Genomic DNA, 23,213 nt, shown 5'->3' on the forward strand with positions numbered 1-23,213 from the left:
ATCCAAGATTTCTCCTGTGCTGCCCCCCTTCACTGGAACGACATCCCTCACTCCATCCATTTGTTCCTTAATCTTCAAACGGGCATTTAAATCTCACTTGTTCCTTAAAGCCTACCAGCAATCCACCAAACTCTTTCTTATCTCCTCCACTCGTTCTTATCTCCTCTCTCCTCCCGCCCCATCTCTTCACTCTTTCCATGCTGTATGCCCTTAACTTATTCCCGTCTGTGCAAGTCTGTTTACCCTTTCCTTAGGATGTAAGCTCTTTTGAGCAGGGCCCTCTTCCCTACTGTCTCTTTACCTATTCTTCTGCTCCAACTTCACTGCAATAGCCATGCCTGGAGTTTCCAAAGTCTTGATATTATTTGTTTATTGTTCGGTACTGTTTCACCCTGTCTAATCTACTACATGTATTGTGTACAGCACTGCGGAAATCCCGTGGGGCCTAATAAATAAAGGTTACAATTGTACAATTGAACAGACTTACCCCCTAGGCCTCTTCCGTGAATCCCTGGTAAGCCATTACCCACTTGTGTTTTACAATACGAGGCATACATTGCTGGATCGCCATAATTTTTAATGGCTACCATTCTGGCTATTTAATCAAAATCAGCATATTGTTGTCTAAAGTGTAGCTTCATGACTGCTTTCCCAATCTTGAATGTGATATTTTCGTTTTGAACGTTCTTTATGTCAAAATGTGTTTTGCACAATTGTACATATTCGGGTTTTAAATAACGTAGCGCGATCATCTCATTGTTTTGACCTTTTATTTCCACATTGCGTAGTAATGCAAAATTATCACCGCCCTTTTGATGCGTGATAGTGTCTGTGTAAATGTAGAACATATAGGGCCTGATTCATTAGTGCACGTATCAGCTGATTTTGAGCGTATCATACGCAGATTTACTCTGCGCTTGCTCAGAACCGCAGTTTACATAGAAGAAACCAGGAAATAAGGCTGTGCAACCACACAATGTAGTTGCGAAAGCGAGTGTTAGGACCACTTACGATAATCTACGTCTTCGGGCAGTGAAGTGGACGGTCAAGGGGCGTTTTAATGATTTCATTGCACAAAAGGGGCGTGCCAAACTAGAGCGAACGCAGCTAGGGCGATATGGCCATAAAAATACCTTGTTTTTCTGCCATATCTCTTGCACCATCTCCGGGGCTAGTCTAAGTCCTGATCAGTGATCATAATAGTCTCATATGCATATTGTAAGATGATTATGCAATCACAATCAACTGTAAAATTTATTTGTATGTTCGGTAGACATTAACAAAATCCTAATAAACGTATTTGATGGAAAAATAAAGACATTGAACTGTTTTATCATTAATGCCTTTATTACTATACCATGTGACATTATTTTATTTTTTCTCATCCAGTTTGTTTCTTTGTTTGGTTGATTATTTAGTAAAAAAAAACAAAAAACTTGGTGTGTGTGTCTTTTTTTTTAAAAAAAACTGTGTCTTCATGTAAATTTGAACAATAATGAAGGGTCATTTTTAACATAAACTAATATTTAATTTACATTGACCCCTTCCTGCTAGATATTAACTACCATACAATTTTAGTTCTAAGGAGGTTTGTGATGAGGGTAGCAGGTCTCCAAAAAGTTCAACATCCTCCCCTATGACTGTAATGAATGAGGTAATCATCGTATCCTGTCCTCACACATTAGACAAAGTAAAAATAAAAAAAAGTGCCCCCCCTCATGAGACAGCTTAAACAACTGAACTGCTGGTAGCCTAGTGGTAGCCTAGTAGTAAAGTAACAAAACATGGTGGGCCAAACAGCGTGTGTTGACCCCGACTTCACTATTACAAGCACTTGAGAGATGTGATCTTCACTCTTTCCCCCTTGATGAAAGCACTAAAGCCCTTCCCTGAGTGTTGTGTGTGGGATAATAATACATGAAAATAATTTGTCCCTGGTGCACTACAGGTCCCAGGATGGCCAGGTTGCCATTAAGGAGCACTAGTACTACAATCAGGGCTGACACCAGTAATTGCGGGGCCCAGTACACATGTAACAGACAGACCCCCCTCCTTCCTTCTCTTTCCCCATCCTCATTTTTTAAAAGTTTTATTTTTGAGAAGGTCAATAATGAGCATCAGTCCAAGACAAAATCTGTTACAATCAGGTTATACACATTCAGGGACTAATACAAACATTGTGTATCATAATGAGAATATTGAGATTGACCAAATTTTAGCTATAGGGATAGAAGAAGAAAGAAACAGAAAGGAGGCCAGTCAGAGAAAAGTGGGCAAAATAGGTTAGGAGGCGGTGTGGCAGACGGCCAATAGAAGAGAAGAGAAAGCAGAGCAAGAAATAGAGAAGTGGGGGGAGGGGGGGAAAGGTAGCGGGTTGAGGAGGGATATCATGTGGAGTGTTTTAGAGAAGTCATAGGGCAAAAGGAATTTGGATTTGAAAAAATGACATCCAAGGTTCCCAGACTTTATTAAATGATTTAGAGGTGTTGCGCAATATGCATGTCATAAACTCCATTTTGTATGAGTGCCAAACTCTATTAATAATTGTCTGCATAGTAGGCGCGGTGGGTTGTTTCCAATTAGTGGCAATTTGACATAGTGCTGCAGAAACTATGTGGCGGTACATTTTTGTTTGGTGTTTAGTTGCAGATGGAATTCCAAGTGGGAGAAGGAAAAATCTGGGAGAGACCGGGATGTCAATCTGCAGAATCTGAGATGCGAAGTTCCGTAGTTCCGACCTGAATGGGGCAATCTTGGGGCACTGCCACCAAATATGGAGGAAGGACCCTTCTGACGAGCATCCTCTCCAACATGAGCTGGATGAGTCCGGAAAGATTTTTTGTAATCTGGTCGGGACCAAATACCATCGATAAAGAAGCTTATAGGCATTTTCTTTCAGCTTCACATAGATTGAACTAGAGGCCGTGTTGGCTTTTATTTCATCCCAATCTTCCCCATCCAAGGGACCCCCCAGATCCTCCTCCCAGGCTCGCTCATGGGAATCTTGGGTGTCTGAGTCAGGGACTCTCAGCCCTCCATATAGCCGAGATATAAGGCCATTGGTAGAAGATCGCCGGAGGAAAAGTGACTCGAATGAGGTCAACGGCCTGATTCTTAAAGATGATATAGTGGTGGAATGAAAGTTTCTTAGTTGTAGGTATTGAAAATAAAAAGTGTTGGGAATATTGAATTTGGTTTTTATGTCTTCGAATGAAGGAAAAGAAGCGTCTGTAGTGATATTATTAAGATAGTAAACATCGTTCCTTTTCCAAAATTCAAAGGACAAGACTATTCGACCTGGTAGAAAATCTGGGTTATCAAAAAGAGGAACAATTGGACTAGGAGCCGGGGCAAGATTAAACTTAGTGTTTGCTCGGTCCCAGAGAGAGAGCAAATGCGATACAATTGGGTGATTAAGAGCGGACCGAGGACGTTTAGTGCGAGGGAGCCACAGGAGAGAGGAGGCGGAGGAAATACCCAGGCTCTCAGCTTCAATCGAGACCCAAACTCTGGAGGAGCCCGGGGAGTTCCATAAAATACTTTGGGCTAGTTGCGCTGCCAAGAAATAGTTTTTAAAATTGGGGACTCCCAGACCGCCCTCCCGCGTCGACCTTTGTAGGACAAGGAGCCGAACTCTTGGACGTTTTCTACCCCATATGAATTGTGAAGTGTAGTGTTGCAAAAATTTGAATATATAAGGGGGATGCGTATGGGAAGGGCTTGGAAGAGATATAGCAACCTGGGCAAAATGTTCATTTTAACTGAATTGATTCGTCCTATCCAGGAAATTAGGTTTTTACTCCAGGTTTCTAAATCAGATTTAATTTGGGATAGTAGTTTAGGATAGTTAGCTTGGAAAAGCTGACTATATAGTTTAGTTATGTAGATACCTAAATATTTTATCTCTTTATGGTGCCATTTGAAGGGGAATTGTTGAGTGAGAGAAGATTTCATACTTTCTGTAAGATAGAAATCAAGAGTTTCTGTTTTTTGTGGATTGATTTTGTATCCCGAGATGTAACTGTAGGTTTTAATGTCTGCAAGAAGGGGAGGAAGAGAAACAGCGGGATCCGAGAGAGTCAAAAGAACATCGTCAGCATATAATGATATTTTATGTTCGGATTTCCCTGTTTTAACTCCCCGTATCGCCCCGTTAGATCGGATTTTTGCCGCTAATGGTTCTATTAACAGGGCAAAGATTAAAGGGGATAGTGGGCATCCCTGCCGCGTCCCATTGGAAATTGAGAAGGGGGAAAAGGCGACTCCGTTGGCCACCACCGTTGCTCTAGGAGATTGATATAAAGCTAACAGGCCATCTAGAAACTTACCAGAGAAACCCATTGACCCCAAAACGCTAGACATAAAGGTCCAAGAGATGCGATCAAATGCTTTTTCGGCATCAAGTGCTATGATCAATGACGGTAATTTACCAGAGTGAATAGAATGTATGAGGTCAATAGCCCGTCTGGTGTTGTCTATAGCTTGGCGGCCTGGTATAAATCCAACCTGATCTGGGTGGATCAGAGAGGGGAGAAGAGTGTTCAAGCGGTTAGCTAAAATTTTGGCATAGATTTTGAGATCCACGTTTAGTAAGGATATAGGCCTATAACTGGGACAGGAGGTAGGATCTTTATCTGGTTTTGGTATAACAATGATAGTGGCCAAGGTCGTCGCCTCGTTAAAAGGTGAACCCATTAAGATATTGTTAAATAAATCTGTCATATGTGGGGCAAGGTCCCTGGCAAATTTCTTATAATATTGTGCCGTGAATCCATCTGGGCCTGGAGCCGATGATGATTTCATCATTGTTATAGCCGAGATTGTTTCTGTCTGGGTGATATCCGCGTTCAAGAAAGTGATATCAGTGTCTGAGAGATGTGGTAGTGAGAGAGATGACAGAAAAGATGTAATTTCTGTATCAAGAGATTCGACAGAGGATGATGTCTCAGGGAGATCGTATAAAGCTTTGTAATAATCGTGGAATTCTTGAGCGATTTGCATCGGGTCATATATAGGCTGCGAGTTAGAAGATTTTTTGAGTTTTGTAATCTGTCCTCGAGATTTTTTCTGTCGCAGTTTGTTAGCGAGCATAGAGTCGGCTTTGTCAGCCTTTTCGTAATATTGCTGATTTAATTTTTTGAGAGTATTCGCTGCTCTGCGAGAAAGAATTGCATTTAGCTGGCCTCTTACTGCAGAAATTTGTGTGAGTAATGTCGTAGATGGGTGGAGTTTATGTTGATCAAGAAGGGAGGTTAGTTCGGTTTCAAGGGAATTCATTTCTTGAGATGCTAGTTTTTTAGCTGCCGAACTTTTACTTATCAATCTACCTCGAATGGTAGCCTTATGGGCTTCCCATAAAATGCCTGGGGCATGTCACGGAGGTGACTTTAGTACCTGCAAGTATTGGCTCAGCTACACAAGGAGGCGCGGAGTCTAACACGCCGCCGATATTCGCCAGGGACCCCTGCAAGGAAGTTTGGACTTCGCAGCGAGCGACGTGCAGGTCGCGGCCCTCCCAGATAGCTACTTGCGAGGTAAAGGGCAAATCCGTAGATGTACAGGCCGAGTCAGAACCAAGCGGGCAGAAGAGGTACCAAATCAGGAGGCAGAGGATAGTCATCAGGCCAAGGTCAAACCGAAGTAACAAGACAGGACACAGGGAAAATCCAAAGGCGAGGTCAGGAAGCCGGGTCAGTAACAGGAATCAACAGATATAATAAAGGTATAGCTGGAACGCTGGAGGCTAGATAACTAGTTGCTCTGGCATCCTAGTGATGTCAGAGCAGGATATATATAGGAAGTCCTTATCCCTCATTGGTGGGCAGTGATTCGGCGGTCAGACAGCTGGCCGCCGACAGGAAGCCTCAGCAGCGCGTCCCGTAGTCATGGCGACGGGCGCGCATGCGCACCATGCCGCCGGAAGACGCGTCTCCGTTGCCTAGCAACGGGACGCTCAGAGGGAGACAGACGTCCGTCCCTGCTTAGCGTGGAGGCGCGGGGACGGCGTCTGACAGTACCCCCCTCCTCACAATCGGAAGACACATCTGGTAAAGAGCGCCGTTTAAGAAAGGCGGATAATAATCCTGGGGCATGCAAATCTTCTTTAAAAACCCAAGACCTCTCCTCTGGACCAAAGCCTTTCCAATGTACTAGGTACTGTAAAAGTCCTCGAAATTTACGTTCCTCCAGGATTTGACTAACCTCAAATTCCTCCCCCAAAGTGGTTGGAATAGCATGAAGAACAGGAGTGACGTGGGAAAACTTGTTGAGTACCAGAGGTTTAAGGAGGGAAATATGGAAGGTGTTATGGATCTTCAACGCCAGAGGAAGTTGGAGTCTAACCGTAACTGGATTAATGATTTGAGTAACTGAGAAAGGCCCAATGAAGCGAGGTGCCAGTTTCATGGAGTGAACCCGTAGTCTCAGATTCCTAGTGGACAACCAGACTTTGTCCCCAACCTGGAGGACTGGTACGACTCTTCTATGATTATCAGCGGAAGATTTATAATGACGCCCAGATTTAAGAAGGTTCTGCTTGGTGGAAACCCATAGTTTAGCCATATCTTGAGTCATAGCGTGGGCGGCAGGAACCGTGGGAGGTGGGAAAGAAAACGAGGGAAGAATGGGATGGGTCCCATATACAGTGAAGAATGGAGAATATCCAGAAGAAGAATGATTATGGTTGTTGTGGGCAAATTCCGCCCAAGGCAGCAGAAGACTCCAATTGGATTGGTTGTGTGAAGAAAAGCAACGAAGAAACAATTCTAAATCTTGATTTACTCGCTCCGTCTGACCGTTGGCCTGTGGGTGATACCCAGAGGAGAATTTAAGACTGATACCTAAGTCCTTGCAGAAGGCTCTCCAGAAGCGAGAAATAAACTGGACGCCACGGTCAGAGATTATTTCCAGAGGACAACCGTGGAGGCGGAAGATCTCTTTAATAAAGATTTGTGCTAGTTTAGTTGCAGTTGGAAGGCCCTTTAGTGGAACGAAATGGGCCATTTTAGAAAATCTGTCCACAGTGACCCAGATGGTGTTGTAGCCGTTGCTCGGCGGTAAATCAGTGATGAAATCCATTGAGATGCTAGACCAAGGGTGATCAGGAATTGGAAGAGGTTGTAACAGTCCTGCGGGAGATTGTCTAGGTACTTTATTCTGAGCACAAGTAGTGCATGAGGCTACGAACTCCCGGACGTCAGTACGGATAGTGGGCCACCAGTACTGTCGAGAGAGTAATGAAAGAGTTTTCTCTGATCCGGCATGTCCAGCAAACTTAGAGGTATGTGCCCAACGGAGCGCCTTCAGGCGTAGGTGTGGTTCCAGAAAGGAGCAACCGACAGGCGGTGTCCGAGTGATCGCCACAATGCAAGAAGGTTCTAAGACCGGTGGGGGTTCTACCGAGTGTGGAGTATCAGAGATATCGAAGGAACGGGACAGAGCATCAGCCTTGGAATTTAGCGAACCAGCACGGTAGGTGAGTCTAAGATTAAACCGGGCAAAGAATGAGGACCATCTGGCTTGATGGGGATTCAGGCACCGAGCCTCCCAAAGGTAGATGAGATTTTTGTGATCGGTAAGTACAGTGACCGGGTAGAGAGCGCCCTCCAGGAGATGACGCCATTCTTCGAGTGCAGACTTTACGGCTAATAACTCTTTATCTCCGATGCCGTAATTAGACTCAGAAGGGGTAAACCTCCTAGAGAAGAAACCGCAGGGTATTAGTTTCCCAGAAATAGATTCTTGCGACAAGACTGCCCTGACACCAACAGAGGAAGCATCAACTTCAAATAGAAATGGTTTGTTCTGATCAGGTTGAGCAAGCACTGAAGCAGAAGAGAAAGTTTTCTTGAGGAGTTCAAAGGCGGTAATAGCTTCCGGAGACCAAACTTGAGGATTCGCTGTTTTTCTGGACAGATGGGTAATGGGTGCAATGATGAAAGAAAAGTGAGGTATGAACTGCCAATAGTAGTTGGCGAATCCAATGAATCTCTGAATTGCCTTTAGTCCCAACGGTCTAGGCCATTCGAGGATAGCAGATAACTTCACAGGATCCATCTGCAGACCGACTCCAGATACAATGTAACCCAGGAAAGGGATCTGTGATACCTCAAAAACACACTTCTCGAGTTTGCAGTATAACTTATTTGTTCTTAACCGGGATAGGACCTCTCTTACATGAGCACGATGGGTGGCCAAATCTGGAGAGAAGATTAAAATGTCGTCTAGAGAGGCTACTACAGAGACGTAGAGAAGGTCTTGAAAAATTTCATTAATAAAAGACTGAAACACAGCTAGCTACTTGCGAGGTAAAGGGCAAATCCGTAGATGTACAGGCCGAGTCAGAACCAGGCAGGCAGATGGGGTACCAAATCAGGAGGCAGAGGATAGTCAGCAGGCCAAGGTCAAACCGAAGTAACAAGACAGGACACAGGGAGAATCCAAAGGCGAGGTCAGGAAGCCGGGCCAGTAACAGGAATCAACAGATAGGATATAATGAAGGTATAGCTGGAACGCTGGAGGCTAGATAACTAGTTGCTCTGGCATCCTAGTGATGTCAGAGCAGGATATATATAGGAAGTCCTTATCCCTCATTGGTGGGCAGTGATTCGGCGGTCAGACAGCTGGCCGCCGACAGGAAGCCTCAGCAGCGCGTCCCGTAGTCATGGCGACGGGCGCGCATGCGCACCACGCCGCCGGAAGACGCGTCTCCGTTGCCTAGCAACGGGACGCTCAGAGGGAAACAGACGTCCGTCCCTGCTTAGCGTGGAGGCGCGGGGACGGCGTCTGACAGGGCAATTTCCTCTGAAGTATTTAACTCAAAATATTCTTTGATTGCGTCCTTAATTTCTTGACGGGTCAATTGGGCCAACAAAACGGAGTCGTCAAGACGCCAACGACGAGAACGTGGAGCCAATTTTATTAAATCAAAGGTGATGTGCACTCCGGCATGGTCTGTCCAGGTAAGCGGGGAGATTCCTGCGTCTAATATTGTTTGAGTGAGGGGATGAGAGACAAATATCATATCTATGCGGGAGTAACTACCGTGTGGGGCAGAGTAATGTGTAAAGTCTTTTGCATCAGCGTTTTTCAGACGCCAGGTGTCATGTAGCGATAAATTGCGTATGCATTTTAATAAGGACTGGGAGTCTTTTACGGAAGTAGTCGATTTTCGGCTGGAAGAACCAGAGGACCTATCTAATGTAGGGTGTAAGATGGTGTTAAAATCTGCAGCGAGAATTATATGACCCTGTGCAAGGTGCCCAATACGATTAAACACATCTGAGAAAAAGGCGCTTTGACCCTGGTTTGGTGCATATAGAGAGATAAGAGTGACCTGTTCAGAGCGGAGTGTGCCTATCAAAATCAGGTAACGTCCCTCTAGGTCAGAATGTGATTTAGTTAGGAGGAAGGGAACTCTGTTGTGTATTAAAATAGCTACTCCACGCTTCTTGCAATCCGCAGAGGCAAAAAATGTTTGAGTATAAAGCTTACTTTGGAGACGTGTATGCTGTCCTGTGAGATGGGTCTCCTGGAGGAAAACTATATTGGCTCCCTCTCTCCTGCAGGCTCCCAAGACCACCGCACGTTTAGTAGGGGAGTTCAGGCCGTTGACATAAATCAAGAGCACCTTGAGCGCCATGGGTGTTGGAGATAGAGTACTTCCTATATAATATCAGCAAGAAATTTTTTAGAACATAAACAAATTGGGAACAAAAATAAGCATCAGTCCACTTGGTAATTTGAGAGAGGGAAGGGGAGCAAGGAAGGAAGCCACAGGTAAGAGAAAGAAGAGAGGAGAGATGAGAAGGAGGCCTAAATAGGCCATAACCCTCAGAGAGGAGAGCCCCTGATAGAGCTATCATAGAAATAACACAATGAAAAAAATACATTGCAATACTAGTAAGGGTGCTTGTGGGGAGTGGTGAATTTAGTGAGGTATTGGTTGGCCATACGAGGGGCCGTGAAAGATTGTCCAGCTCAGTTGGCTGGTGTAACTAGAACATTATTGTAGTGAGTAATTGACCAGAGGGAGGGGGGGGGGGCGGTAAAAAAAAATAGAGAACGAAAATTTAGGAAAATAAAGGAAGGATGAAAAAGAGGAGAAGCAAACAAAAACAACACAACAATACAATCTATGGTGTAGCGTCAAATCTGTAACAATGACAACAACATTACTAACTGGTGATGCCAAACCAGGGCACCAACAATACTGTTATGCCCTTGAATTCTAAATCCCACAAGGGGGTATAATCTGTAAACTGTAAATAACCTGGTGCATGTAACAAAAGGCAAATCGGTTATTAGGTGCCCTTGGTGGTTGCCCAGTAGCTAAACCAAAAAAGACAAGTGTTCTTGTAACCTGAAAAGATACTAGGTAATCAGTGTGTGAGAACCTGAGTCCAAAATGAAGGAGGATGGATCCTATTAAAGGCCTTCAGAAGTTCGGTCAGTCTGGAGCTGCAGGAGATCTTGCAGGCCGTCGTTCCTCCGTTGTCCAGTCAGGAGGTGCTGAATCAGATCTTGAGGAATTACGTGTTGTAGATGAGGTGGGGTCTGGAAGAATCTTGAGTTTAGCAAGGATTTCTTGCCCTTGAGGTAAGGATTTGGCATATAGGATAGAGTTCCCTGCAAACACTTGTAGCTGGAATGTTAATCCCCATCTATATCTGAAGTTGTGTTGACGGAGTATTCGCGTCACTGGCTGTAAATCTCTGCGTTTTTGGATAGTGGAAGGAGCCAGATCTTGAAATATCTGAAGTTGCATATCTTGGAAGTCGATCGTGTCTTTGGACCTAACTGCGTTAAGAAATTTTTCTTTCGTTTGGTAATAATGAAGACGTACGATGATGTCTCGCGGTCTTTGATCAGCAGTTGGTTAAGCTCTGAGAGCTCGATGTGCACGATCCAGCAGAATTTCACTGTCTAGAAGATCTGGAAGCAAATGTTTGAAAAGGCTAGAGAGGAAATCAGGTATGGAAGAGGTGACAACCGACTCTGGAACATGACGGATCCTCAAATTGTTTCGCTGAGATCTATTCTCTTGGTCTTCTTGTTTCTCTTTCACCGAGTCCACCTCAGAGCGAAGCAGCGCTAGTTCTCGCTCAAAGGACGTTTGAGCTCGACACATATTATCCGTCTTTGATTCAAGACTATCCGTTCTAGTGCCGAGAGCTGCAATTTCTGATTTGAATTCAACAATTGCTTTCTTAAGTTCCTGCTGGAAAGTAAGTTTAATGTCATGCGCTAGGTTAGTTATAGCTGCCTGAACTGTGGGATCTATGCCCTTGTCCAGCTGAGAGGTGGGGTTCGAAGAGCGAGATTGATCAGATGGCGGTGAGGAAGTTGACACCTTCTTAGAAGCGGATGTGAATATAGGAGCTGTATTTCCTCCAGCGTGCTTCCTGTTTTTAGATGTCATTATGAATGCAAGTTCTTTTCAAGATTTTAGAAACTGCTGTTTTTCTTTTTTATGTATATTTTGTTCTTCTCAGGTCTCAGAGGAGGAGAAAAATAAAATTGGAGGGGGTAGAAAAGGGAGAAAGGACTCTGGTCATGTATTCCGGTTAAATCATCTTGACCCCTCATTCTCACGGGCTCATTGAAAATTTACATCAAATTTCTCGCTACTGTACAACAGTACATCAGTAAGTCATGGGTGCTGATAATATAGCAGGAAATATAATATGCAGATGTAATTTCTCTAAGTAGCCACTGGGTGGCAGCAGAATCCCACACTGTGAGTATGTGAACGATCTGATCTGTTCAATCGGATTGCTGACCCGAGCAGAGGTGGAGGTGAGCCCCATCCTCATTTTTAAATTATTCTTTACACAACATTTCCCTTTTTCCCCATTTTCTAAAATCACCCCCCCTCCCCGGTTTCTTCTAACCCCTGCAGTAGTTTACTTACCTCTCTGCATCTTTTTGCTGTCTCCTTTTGGCTCCTCTCTATTGACAGGGCTCTGACATTATTAATTACATGACATCAGCGGTGCTGCAGGGAGTCTCTCTGCCTTGTCGTGGCTCTCTGTTCGGAAGCTGGGTACCTGGGGGGCTGGGACTGGAGCAAATGACAGCAGGGTTTGGAGGCAGACATGCTGTCTACAAGGGTGCCCGCTGCCATATCCTGAATCACGCGCAGAGTTCTCTCTCCACACCACCTCTCACGAGCAGCTGCTGCCTAGAAATGACACCTGCTACCTCCCTTAATTCACTGTGGAGGCCCCTTCCCCTAATAAATTTGTTTGAGCCCAGGGTTGGTGGGGCCCTACTCTCCTGTTGGGCCCCATACTGCTATATTCCCTGTACCACCCTGAAGGCGGCCCTGACTACAAGAACAAGAGTAGCCCAAGGCTGCAAGGCCATGCTGGGACCTATAGTGCTCCAAAGAAACATGTAAATACAACACAGACACAAGTTTAAACATAATTTTTTATGTAAAAATATTAGGAATTGCACACACAGTATTTGTCACATGTGTATTGTGTGATTTTATAAAAAAAAATAAGATGCAATATCAGCTCGTAAGAAATCTCCTGCAAAAATAATCTCCAGAATCCATAGTTAACTATACCTTCGTATCTTGAGATCCATTGCTTGTTGAATTCGGGGTCTCAACCTAACTGTTACATTTTAAAGGATAACCCCACCACTTGACTAGAGCATAATTCTGACTTCTGACTGTTTTATTCTTTAAAATCTTCTCCACCTTATAAATTCTATTAAGGTTTTTTTTGGTATAATTAGCAATTCCTCTGTATAAAATCTTCTGACGATAGGTTCCTGATACAGATCGAACAATGAATAAAACAGTTTGAGCCTCCGTGTTTTTATACTTTATGTTACAAATATTTCATCTGTTCCGCTTTGCTCGTAACCTTTTTCACCTACATCTTTGTTTCTGATGTTTCTGATAGCCAATTGCTAAACATGGAGGTACTTCTTCAGGTGTGCATGTTACAGTTCTGTGAAATGTATTATTTTTACTATAAAAACTTGAAATACATCTATATATCTGAGGGCATGAGCTGTGCACATACATGTTTTTAATGTCCTATTGAAGTGATCTATAAGTGATGCTTTCACATCATTATTGCTTGTGAAATGATGAATTCCATATTGTTCTAACAATGATTTAAAAGTCTTGTTTATAAATTCTTTCACATTGTCAGTTTGCAGTTTCTCAGGTATATAACATTGTTGAAATATAGAAAATGCTTTAGTCACTGTTGTAGCCGGTGGTACTCATTAAAACGCCACTTTAAATGCCTACACACTTTATAACTCCAAAACAATAGCAATTCCCATAACACAGACAACCTGAAAATATGTACTTACCATATAACAGACATGCATTGGATCTAACATCTTCAATCGCCTCCAAATGAAAAATATTACTGAAATAAATATGTACAGTCACATATGACTTCACTAAGAATGGACACAGTAAAATCGGCGCTTTTAAAGCGTCAATGGCTGGCACCACCACCTAGATTACATTATACAGGCGATAAATAAACAGCTGCTGATGGGCATGACCTTATTCATCAAGAGTTGCCAAAAGGGTGCGTAGCAACGGGCAAATCATCCATCATTAGTACTGTCTGGATGTCGGTGCATTATATAAAAGTCAGGATATGTGAAGGGTCTAATACTCATGAAATAAATTTAATTGCTTTGTGACCAGGCAGATTAGTCTACACCACAACTTCTGAAAAATTACTTGGTTGTTCACAAAACTTTTAAAATCAGAACCTAAGACATTGTTGCCTACTTTCCCAGAATGTTTAAGGAGACTCCCACATTTTTGGGAGTTCAACCTCCTGCATCCTGCCGATGTTGTTGGTGAAGTGGCGGGGCCAACACACCATCATGGCCCCGCCCCCTTGTGATAGGCTTAAATTGGGACTGTTTAGTCGAGGGGTGGGGCATAAAGCCATGATTTGCCACCACTCATCATTGAGATCTCCCCTCCTGGAGGCGAGATCTCCAAATTTGGTAAGTATGACCTAAGACATACTAGGGACTTAGAGAACCCTGGGACACAAATAAAAACAAAGCTTCAGGACTATAAGGAAGCATGGGTACTGACGTTTTTCATATAGTCTTAAATCAGAAAAAAATTGTACTGAGACAATATTTTCTATTTCAGATGCAATAACCGGACTCAGTGTGCTGTTGTAGCTGGACCAGATGTGTTTCCTGACCCATGCCCAGGAACCTACAAATATCTAGAAGTCCAATATGAGTGTGTCCCTTACAGTATGTATAGCTATTATTCCAATGTATTTTAAACTAAGGTATTATAGAGTTTATAAGTGCATTCAGGCTTTTTATGAACATACAATTGTATGATTACCTTGGAATTGTTTAACTTTTACATTTAAATACATTACAGGCTTCTGACAAATTCTGCTTTATTTATATTTGAAACAATATTCAGTGATGGAGAAATTATATAATATGAATTATCTTGTTGTTGCAGTTGTTTACATCTACTTTTGGAAATATATGAGAACAGGCTTTACTTTCTATTGAATTCACCCACCGTGGCGTCAATGTACATACTAGTGCACTCCACCTAAGTGCAGCAAAGCATACATTTATGCTATGTTTACTATCAGTGTAACAACTACACAGGAATCAGCCTGTCACTGGCAGCACCAGCATGGTTCCTGGCTGACAGGTCCACCCCACTCATTATTTTATATAGAAACCTGTACATGCACTGCAGTGACTCCACTTCCTCTGTATGTATACATATAAGTAACTCCAACGTTTCAGTAATGTATCCTTAACTTTCCATAGGGATGTGAATTGGAGGAAAGTTATGGATATGTAACTGAGACATTGGAGTTATTTGGAATAAACACCTTTTTTATAGAATTTTGTTAGGTCAAATTCCTGGAGTGCCACCTAATATGGATTTATATATAGCCCTTCTGCTAACTACATTGGAGTGCAGAGGACGGCAGCAGGGTAAATTTTGTTATAAGTGGAGTACCTGGCTTATGAAAAATAAAAATAAAAAAAAATATATATATTTACAATGCAGAAATAAATAAACAACTACATTACAATGTAGAACTGTGGCTGGATAACTAACTTATCTGTGGCTGGATCACGTAGAGCTCCCTGTGACCTATTTGAGCAGACTTTTGAGGTGGAGCCTTGCATTTCATGTTTATGACTTTCACAGCATTCACAAGCAAGGAAAGGGCCACAGCAATGCAGACAGACTTTCTCAGCAGGAAGAGCTGGATCCCCCGGGTCACCTCCGGTAACCCCAAGAGACTGTGGGACCCGGAGCCAAATCGTGGGAACGTTACCCGCTGGTTGCCCACAAGCGGCAAGGGGGGAGGAATTTGGCTGGATCACTTATAACTAACTTATTTGTGCCTTGATCACATGGAAATAACTCATTGAAGATATTTATTTTAATTAGGCGTGCATTGCACCTCTGTATATTATTGGAAATGTACTTATCCTTTTATATTGGTTTGTGTTTTGTATGGAAATGTATGGACTTCTGAGAAAGTATGTCATATTTAGGTTTTGCAACTGTCTAGAGATAGGTAATCTCATGTTAATTAGACCTTTTCATCGCTCAGTGACCAAAACGTCTCGAGCCTGAAAGACAGGAGGAGGTAATTATACTTGCTGATGCAATTGATCAAAGATGAATGTAAATTTTGCAAGTTAAACTGCGTTCAAAGCAAGATTATAGAAATGTTATATCCTGATGGTAAACATTCAATAGAAAACCTCATTCACAGTGACACCGCTAGTAACAATGTGAAAAGGTGTTAAACCCCTCCAGATTGATTTATGTGCAGGCAGCATGAATCAGTCTAGATTGGTTAAAGGGGCAGGAGTCCAGATTATCTCCTGCCAAGCTAGTGTCCAAAGATGTATTTAAAGAGCCCTGTTTTACACTGAAATGTATTATACCATATGTACTTCTAGATATCACTAGTACCTCACACTAATGTATGTAACTGTCCTTATTAGGACACTTGAGTTTTTTAAAACATCACAGCTTCAAGAACCTACTTTGATAGCTACTTACCGTGCTTTAATTCCTGTGACCTGCAGATTAGACCAAATCTAATCCGTTATTTGGCTGTTCTGAGGTTGGGACTTTGCATCCAGTACCAACACTCTGCCTGCTACCTGCAGCTCTGATAGGTGCGATAGGCCAGCATGAACCATCCACAGCAATCCTGATCTGAATACAAGAGGTCAGGTGTACCAGCAAAGTGGTACCATAGCAGTGAGAGTTAACCAGAAGGACGCGGTTCTAAGAAGCCTAGTAGTGGCAACAGCAAAAGCCCCTCCTGCGGTTAGAGGGCTCATTTGGGAGAAAGAAAAGGGGACAGTGGCAAGGCAAGCCGATACTGACCCCAGCAACACAACAGACAGGATGGCATAGAACAGCGGTTCTCAAAGTGTGCGCCACGGCTCACAAGGGTGCCGCGGCGCTGTCACAAGGGTGCCACGGGAAAGCCAGAAGAAAACATAACATAAACTCACCAATCCGCGCGGCGCCGGGACCCAGCAAACTTCTCTCTCACGCAGCTTGTCACTATAGCGACAAGCTGCGTGAGAGAGAGGGAGAATGCTGAGTCCCGGCGCTGCGTGGATTGGTGAGTTTATGTTTTGTTTTCTTCTGGCTTTCCCGCGGCAGAGGGTACCGAGTGAGAGGGAGCATGGCAGAGGAGAGGGGACAGCGTGACAGAGGCCAGAGGAGAGGGGACAGCGTGACAGAGGCCAGAGGAGAGGGGACAGTGTGACAGAGGCCACAGGAGAGGGGACAGCTTGACAGAGGCCACAGGAGAGGGGGCAGCGTGACAGAGGCCGGAGGAGAGGGGGCAGCGTGACAGAGGCCAGAGGAGAGGGGGCAGCGTGACAGAGGCCGGAGGAGAGGGGGCAGCGTGACAGAGGCCAGAGGAGAGGGGGCAGCGTGACAGAGGCCAGAGGAGAGGGGGCAGCGTGACAGAGGCCAGAGGAGAGGGGGCAGCGTGACAGAGGGCAGAGGAGGGGGGCAGTGTGACAGAGGGCAGAGGAGGGGGGCAGTGTGGCAGCGTGACAGAGGAGAGGGAGAGGAGGGGGACAGAGGCCAGAGGAGGGGACAGCGTGACAGAGGAGAGGAGGGGGACAGAGGCCAGAGGAGGGGACAGAGGGCAGAGTGAGAGGGAGTGTGACAGAGGGCAGAGGAGGGGGGCAGCGTGAGAGGGGGCAGAGTGACTGGATGCAGAGGGGGCAGTGTGTCTGGATGTAGAGGGGGCATTTTTGCATACAACTAAATAAGTATTTCTGTCCTGACCTAAATACTTATTACATTTTTTTGACCCAACTACTTCTAAAACAGGACTGCTCAGTAATTATTTTGGAGGGGTGCGTTGAAAAAAATTATGGAGACTAAGGGTGCCACGAACTGCAAAAGTTTGGGAACCACTGGCATAAGAGGTCCATCCTGTCACACGAACATAACCTTATACAAAATCCATGAGGTCCCTACTTGCAAAAGCTTACATTCTAATAGCCATAGTTTAGTTATTTCATCATATTTGGTGGGTCGCACTTAACTGTGTAAAATATCAAGAGGTTAAACTGTGGCTATATGGCTATTTCTTGTTTTTATTCACTTTTCACAACAATGTCCAACTACAAACTAATATTTAACCCAGTACGCTACCAAAGCTAAGATATCAAAAAAGTTTACAAGTGTCTGGTCCTACTTACATAGTTGGTAAGGTTGAAAAAAGACATATGTCCATCAAGTTCAATTTTTCCTAAAAACTAACTGCGTTGATCAAGGGGAAAGCAGAACTGTTTAGGCAGTTTTCCTAATAGTGAAACAAAAATGCATTTAGGAGCCACAATTGGCAATCAGATTATATCTTCATAATGGCGTGTATAACATTTTCTTTTAATTAAACCTATACATATGTTTTTCTTCTAAGACTATCTGTTTTTAAACTCTGCCAATGAATTTGTCAAAATCACATTTACATTGAAGAATCCTTTTGTGTAATGATGGTGAACATCCAATGACAATTTTGTAGGCACATCTCTATATTTTCCTAGGGTGTATGTGAAATAGAAATTACACTAATCATATTGAAATTCTACTATATACTTCTGAATAGCATCTCTCAGATGTCCCTTCAAATATTTTAATAACATCTATTTAGCGTCTACATTAATTTTTTTAGATCCTTTTTATTCTGTGTATTATTTAGTGACCTGTTATTTCTTTAAAACTCTTATTTTTACTACTTAAATTCTTGTTTTTTTACACATGCTATCTTTAGCAATAAATTTTAGCTTCCTATAATTTAACAATTTAATGGGGCATATATTAGCTTTTCCGACCGCGATTGTGCGCAGTCCCGATATCGCAACATCGCAGAGTTCCATGCGCAATCCATAGGGTTTGCGAAGGAAAATCTGCAATGTGGCAGTACCGTAATTTCGCTTTACACGTACAGCCGTGCATAATCGCTATTTTTCAATTATAGACCTTAAAATTACCCTGAATGATCTGTTCAGTTAATCCTCAGTGGGTATTGACTAAGTTTAACAGTTTAACACACTGGGTGGATGCAATTCTGCCTGTCAAACTTTCTTTTAATATAAGTAATTGAAAAATGTAATAAAATGTGCCCTTTTCAATAACTAAATACCAGTGCTATGTTGCCATTGCTGTTTTCCACTAATATAGGGAGGCAGAAATCATGTCGGTTCTCGTGGTAGTAGAAAACAGTAGCATGCTTTACCGGGTGGGCTGTTTTAAACCTATAAACAGGGAGACAACAAGCATTGTATTGACTGCTCCCAAGGACAACGACCAGAATGAGGTCAATGCTGGTGAACACAGCTAATAAATAGCCAGACAGCCACTCAGAAGTGGTTTCTCAAGCTGCTTAACCAATGGTCACCCACTTAAGAAAAGCTCACGAGTTGACTACATGGTGATGTCAGTGTTATGAGCAACATGCTGATGTTCTCCTTTCATCCCGATGAGGTCAGCAGGTAATTGGCTGCTGGTGCTTACATAAGAAATGGTATTCCTCAGCCAGTCATGTGCAGGGCGCTAGCAGGCACACTACTGAACTGCTGTAAACTGCTACAGGTCTAATTTGGTGGAAAAATTGGTGTTGAGCTACTTAGAGAGAAACAGTGGTACTGAGATACTTGTGGTGTAGCAGTGGTACTGGGCTAGTGTCAGGAAGTAATGGAATTTGGTTATGGGGGCACTAGTGCTGGATAATAGTGTGGGGTCACATAGGAGCTGGGCTACTGTGTGGTAGTTGGGTACACTATTCCAGTATGTATAACATACAGCTGTTCCTTTTTATACTGCCCCCCTTTCCCCATTTATAGCAGCACCTTTGCTTACCACTAGGGTCGGACTGGCCTGCCAGGGCGCGGGCTATCCCCCGGTAGGGCCCGTCCCTGATCATTCCCTCTTTGTTGGTGGGAAGGAGCGGACACTTTAAAAAACCCCCCAAAAAAAAAAAAAACCCATACTCACGTGATCGCAGCGTCGGCGGCCCTTCTATCTCCTCTCTGCTCCATCCGTCATCACGCCCGACATTCAGAGAAGAGCGATGCAGAGAGGAGTCGCAAGAAGACAGAAGAAGAGAAGAAAAGAGAATAAAGAAGCTGATAAAAAAGGTAAGTGAAGTACCAGAAGCAAGGGGGGAGCAAAGACAGCATTGACAGCATAGCAGAGTGTGAAGGGGGGCAAAGACAGCATGGCACAGTGTAAAGGGGGCAAAAGCAGCATGGCAGAGTGTGAAGGGGGAGCAAAAGCAGCATGGCAGAGTGTGAAGGAAGAGCAAAAGCAGCATGGCAGAGTGTGAAGGAAGAGCAAAAGCAGCATGGCAGAGTGTGAAGGAGGAGAAAAAGCAGCATGGCAGAGTGTGAAGGGGGGAGCAAAGGCAGCATGGCAGAGTGTGAAGGGGGAGCAAAGGCAGCATGGCAGAGTGTGAAGGGGGAGCAAAGGCAGCATGGCACAGCGTGTCTGTCTATTATTACATTCTTTACGGGTAAACATATCTCTTCAAATTTTTTAGAAGCACTACCACAAACCAAAAGAGTGATGAATATGTGCAATCATATATGTATGCTATCACCAGAAAAAAGAATTTGACTTTAGAAACTGCCATGCACATCTGCATGCTTAATGAATAGTCTGAGTGGAGTACAAGGGAATTAAGGAAGTAGGCAGAAGTATGTAGTGTTAAAGTAATAATTGAATTTCTTCAGCAAAAGAAACTTTAAGAATAAAAATGTTATCATTGTTTATTTACAAATTAAAAGCTTGCGCTGTGATATTATCAGTCCAAATCTCAATATCTGAAATTCTGCCCATCCACAGACCAGACAGTTTTTTATAAGTAACAAAACTAGGTTGTATTACAATTCACAAATGTCATATTACAATTGGCTGAGATGACATATAGGTGTGTCTTGGTCCTTTAGGCTTTACTGTATACAATGGAGATTTTGGAGAAATTCTTGCAAGAGTCTTTGTTCATTTGGAAAAGAATACAGCGCTGAATGAAAAAAATCATATAGTATGTATCAAACGTTACAAATAGTATCTATTGATAATTAGCACAGCAGTATCCAAAAAATGTTAAAACAATTTATTCAAAAACATAAAATACAAAATACAAAATAACATCCTATTTATAAATTATCCCCATATAAATAAGAGCAGAATGTCTCACAAAAAAGTGCACTCATATAATACTGCAGTTAGGTTGTCAATGATTCAAAAATACCATAGTCCATATGTTAAAGATATTAGTTCTGGGGGCGTGGCCTGGCAACCATCTTGAGCGGTCGTGTATCACATCGGCTCCTGCTCCTTGGTAGTGATCTGGGGTGTAAATCCGAGATTTGGCCCCCTGAATTTGGAGTGATAGCCTGGTGGACACTCTGGACTACCCTAAAGGGTACCGTAAGGGGCGATACCGGTGACCGTGGATCGAGCGCCCGACATCTACAGCGCTGAGGCCTGTCAGACATGCTGATTCTCTTTCAAGGGCCACACTACTGACCGAAGGACTCCCGGTCACAGAGCCTTAGTTTCTGGGACGGATACCTGAAGCGGCAGCTTCCTCCCCTCCCCATCTGACCACTGGAGCTGCGGTATGGGGAGCGGGTGCAGAGTACGGGACGCAGCTCGTTAAACAACATACCGATTCAGATCTCCCCAGAGCAAACCAGCCCTGCTGATAACCTCTAATACAGCGTTTGACGGGAGGAGAGTGGATATTGCTTTGGCCACTCATCCGGCCCCTAGCGTTGCAAGCAGCCCTGTTGAAGAGGTGACTTTGGGTTTGCCCCCCCATCCATCTGCTACCGCACCAGCGTGACCTTGTGCCCCCTTTAGTGGCAGCTTGTCTGTGCTTCCACATACTCCCATCTACAAGGGACTCACCTGCCTCATTCGCTGCCTCCGTCACCCGAGGCCCGTCTCCTGCTTTCCAGCCACGGTGTCTATTACCATGTCTGTAATGTCTGCTGAGAATCAGCTTGAGACGCGAAAGAGGGGGCAGCGGCGCAGCGGAGGTAAGAGGTGACTTGGCTGTACCTATATCTATATAGACCCAGTTCTTCACCCATAAAAAAAAAAAAAACACCAAAAAAACACCCCACTCTGCATGGCTGAATTTGTCAGTGCTCACCAGCCACAGTGATTTGCTAGCCTGCTTTCAATCTCGTTGTGAGGACAGTGTAGCTTCGCCCTCACCTAATATTTATACAGCTGGTCACATTTAACAACGGGGTCACCCAACTTAGCGGCTTATAGATCTCAATATCAAGCTCACTGAAGAGTTATCACTCGTATCTGTATAAAAGTCTATAAAGCAGCTACTTGATCTCTTCTGCATTTAACAAGCGGTGTATGCTGCCATCTAGTGGTCATCTTCCATATCACTTTGAAATGACTCCCACCACATTAAACCTTTATCATCATCATCATCATCATCATCATTTATTTATATAGCGCCACTAATTCCGCAGCGCTGTACAGAGAACTCATTCACATCAGTCCCTGCCCCATTGGAGCTTACAGTCTAAATTCCCTAATATATACACACACTCACACAAAGACAGACAGAGAGGGAGACAGACAGAGACTAGGGTCAATTTTTGATTGCAGCCAATTAACCTACCAGTATGTTTTTGGAGTGTGGGAGGAAACCGGAGCACCCGGAGGAAACCCACGCAAACACAGGGAGAACATACAAACTCCACACAGATAAGGCCATGGTCGGGAATTGAACTCATGACCCCAGTGCTGTGAGGCAGACGTGCTAACCACTAGGCCACTGTGCTGCCAATTTATCAGATTCAATAAGAGTTCGTTCTTTGGGGCGCGACCTGATAGTCATCTAGGTTGGACCCCCTCCAGACGAGCCTGCATGTGACCAGGGAAACAACAACATCAACCTTCAGTCCATTCTCCACTTGGTAGCTGCTGCCGTAGTTCAGCTCATCAACATATATTGTCTGCTACCAACACTGTATGGTGACCCCGTCTGCCGAGTGAAGCCCTGACCGTGAACCCTCTCGCAATGTGGGAGTTCCCACGCTCTCCTACAACTTCTCCGCCCTACGAAATGCTGATTTCTGGGTGCTAACCATGCCTTTCTACTCCCCCTGGTTCTGAATAATTTACAGAGAAGAAACCAATCCCCCTTACCCGCCACTTCTGTAAATTGTTGAATCCCTGTTCAACCAAGATGCCTAGGGGGGAAAAAAAGCCCCCAGGAGGAGATCTCCTACCTTACCTCTCCAAACAGAAAACTCCTGCCAGATCCAGTGATCATTCTGATTCGGACCCTGATACTGAGGATTCTGCTCCAATGACTCGCCGAGACTTTCTATCCCTCCTCAAAGAACTGAAAGATGTAAAAGCCTCAGTTCTAGCCCTCCACTCACTAAAAGCAGACATTGCTGACATAGGCGGCAGAACCGATCATCTTGAACACAGAGTGGAGGAGGTGGTGACCTATCATCAATCAGTCGGAATGGATATCCACCAAATCTGCCAAGACATCGCTCAATTACAAGAAGGACAAGAAGACCAAGATAATCGAGCACGACACAACAATATGAGAATCCGTGGGATACCGGAACAGATTGAACCCGCCCACTTGGATCTTTACCTTAAAAGACATTTCACT

At 43.9% G+C, this 23,213-nt stretch overlaps 1 protein-coding gene across 1 annotated transcript in view; it reads left to right on the top strand.

Moving 5' to 3' along the window:
• Positions 1 to 23,213, top strand: part of ADGRL3 (adhesion G protein-coupled receptor L3) — a 958,921-nt gene that overhangs the window by 205,738 nt on the left and 729,970 nt on the right. The window contains exon 4 of the mRNA XM_075204791.1: positions 14,153 to 14,262. Within this exon, the coding sequence (XP_075060892.1) occupies positions 14,153 to 14,262 (110 nt within the window). The remainder of the gene's footprint in view (positions 1 to 14,152; positions 14,263 to 23,213) is intronic.

This window comes from Mixophyes fleayi, chromosome 1, assembly GCF_038048845.1.
Source record: "Mixophyes fleayi isolate aMixFle1 chromosome 1, aMixFle1.hap1, whole genome shotgun sequence".
Lineage (NCBI taxonomy): Eukaryota > Metazoa > Chordata > Amphibia > Anura > Limnodynastidae > Mixophyes > Mixophyes fleayi.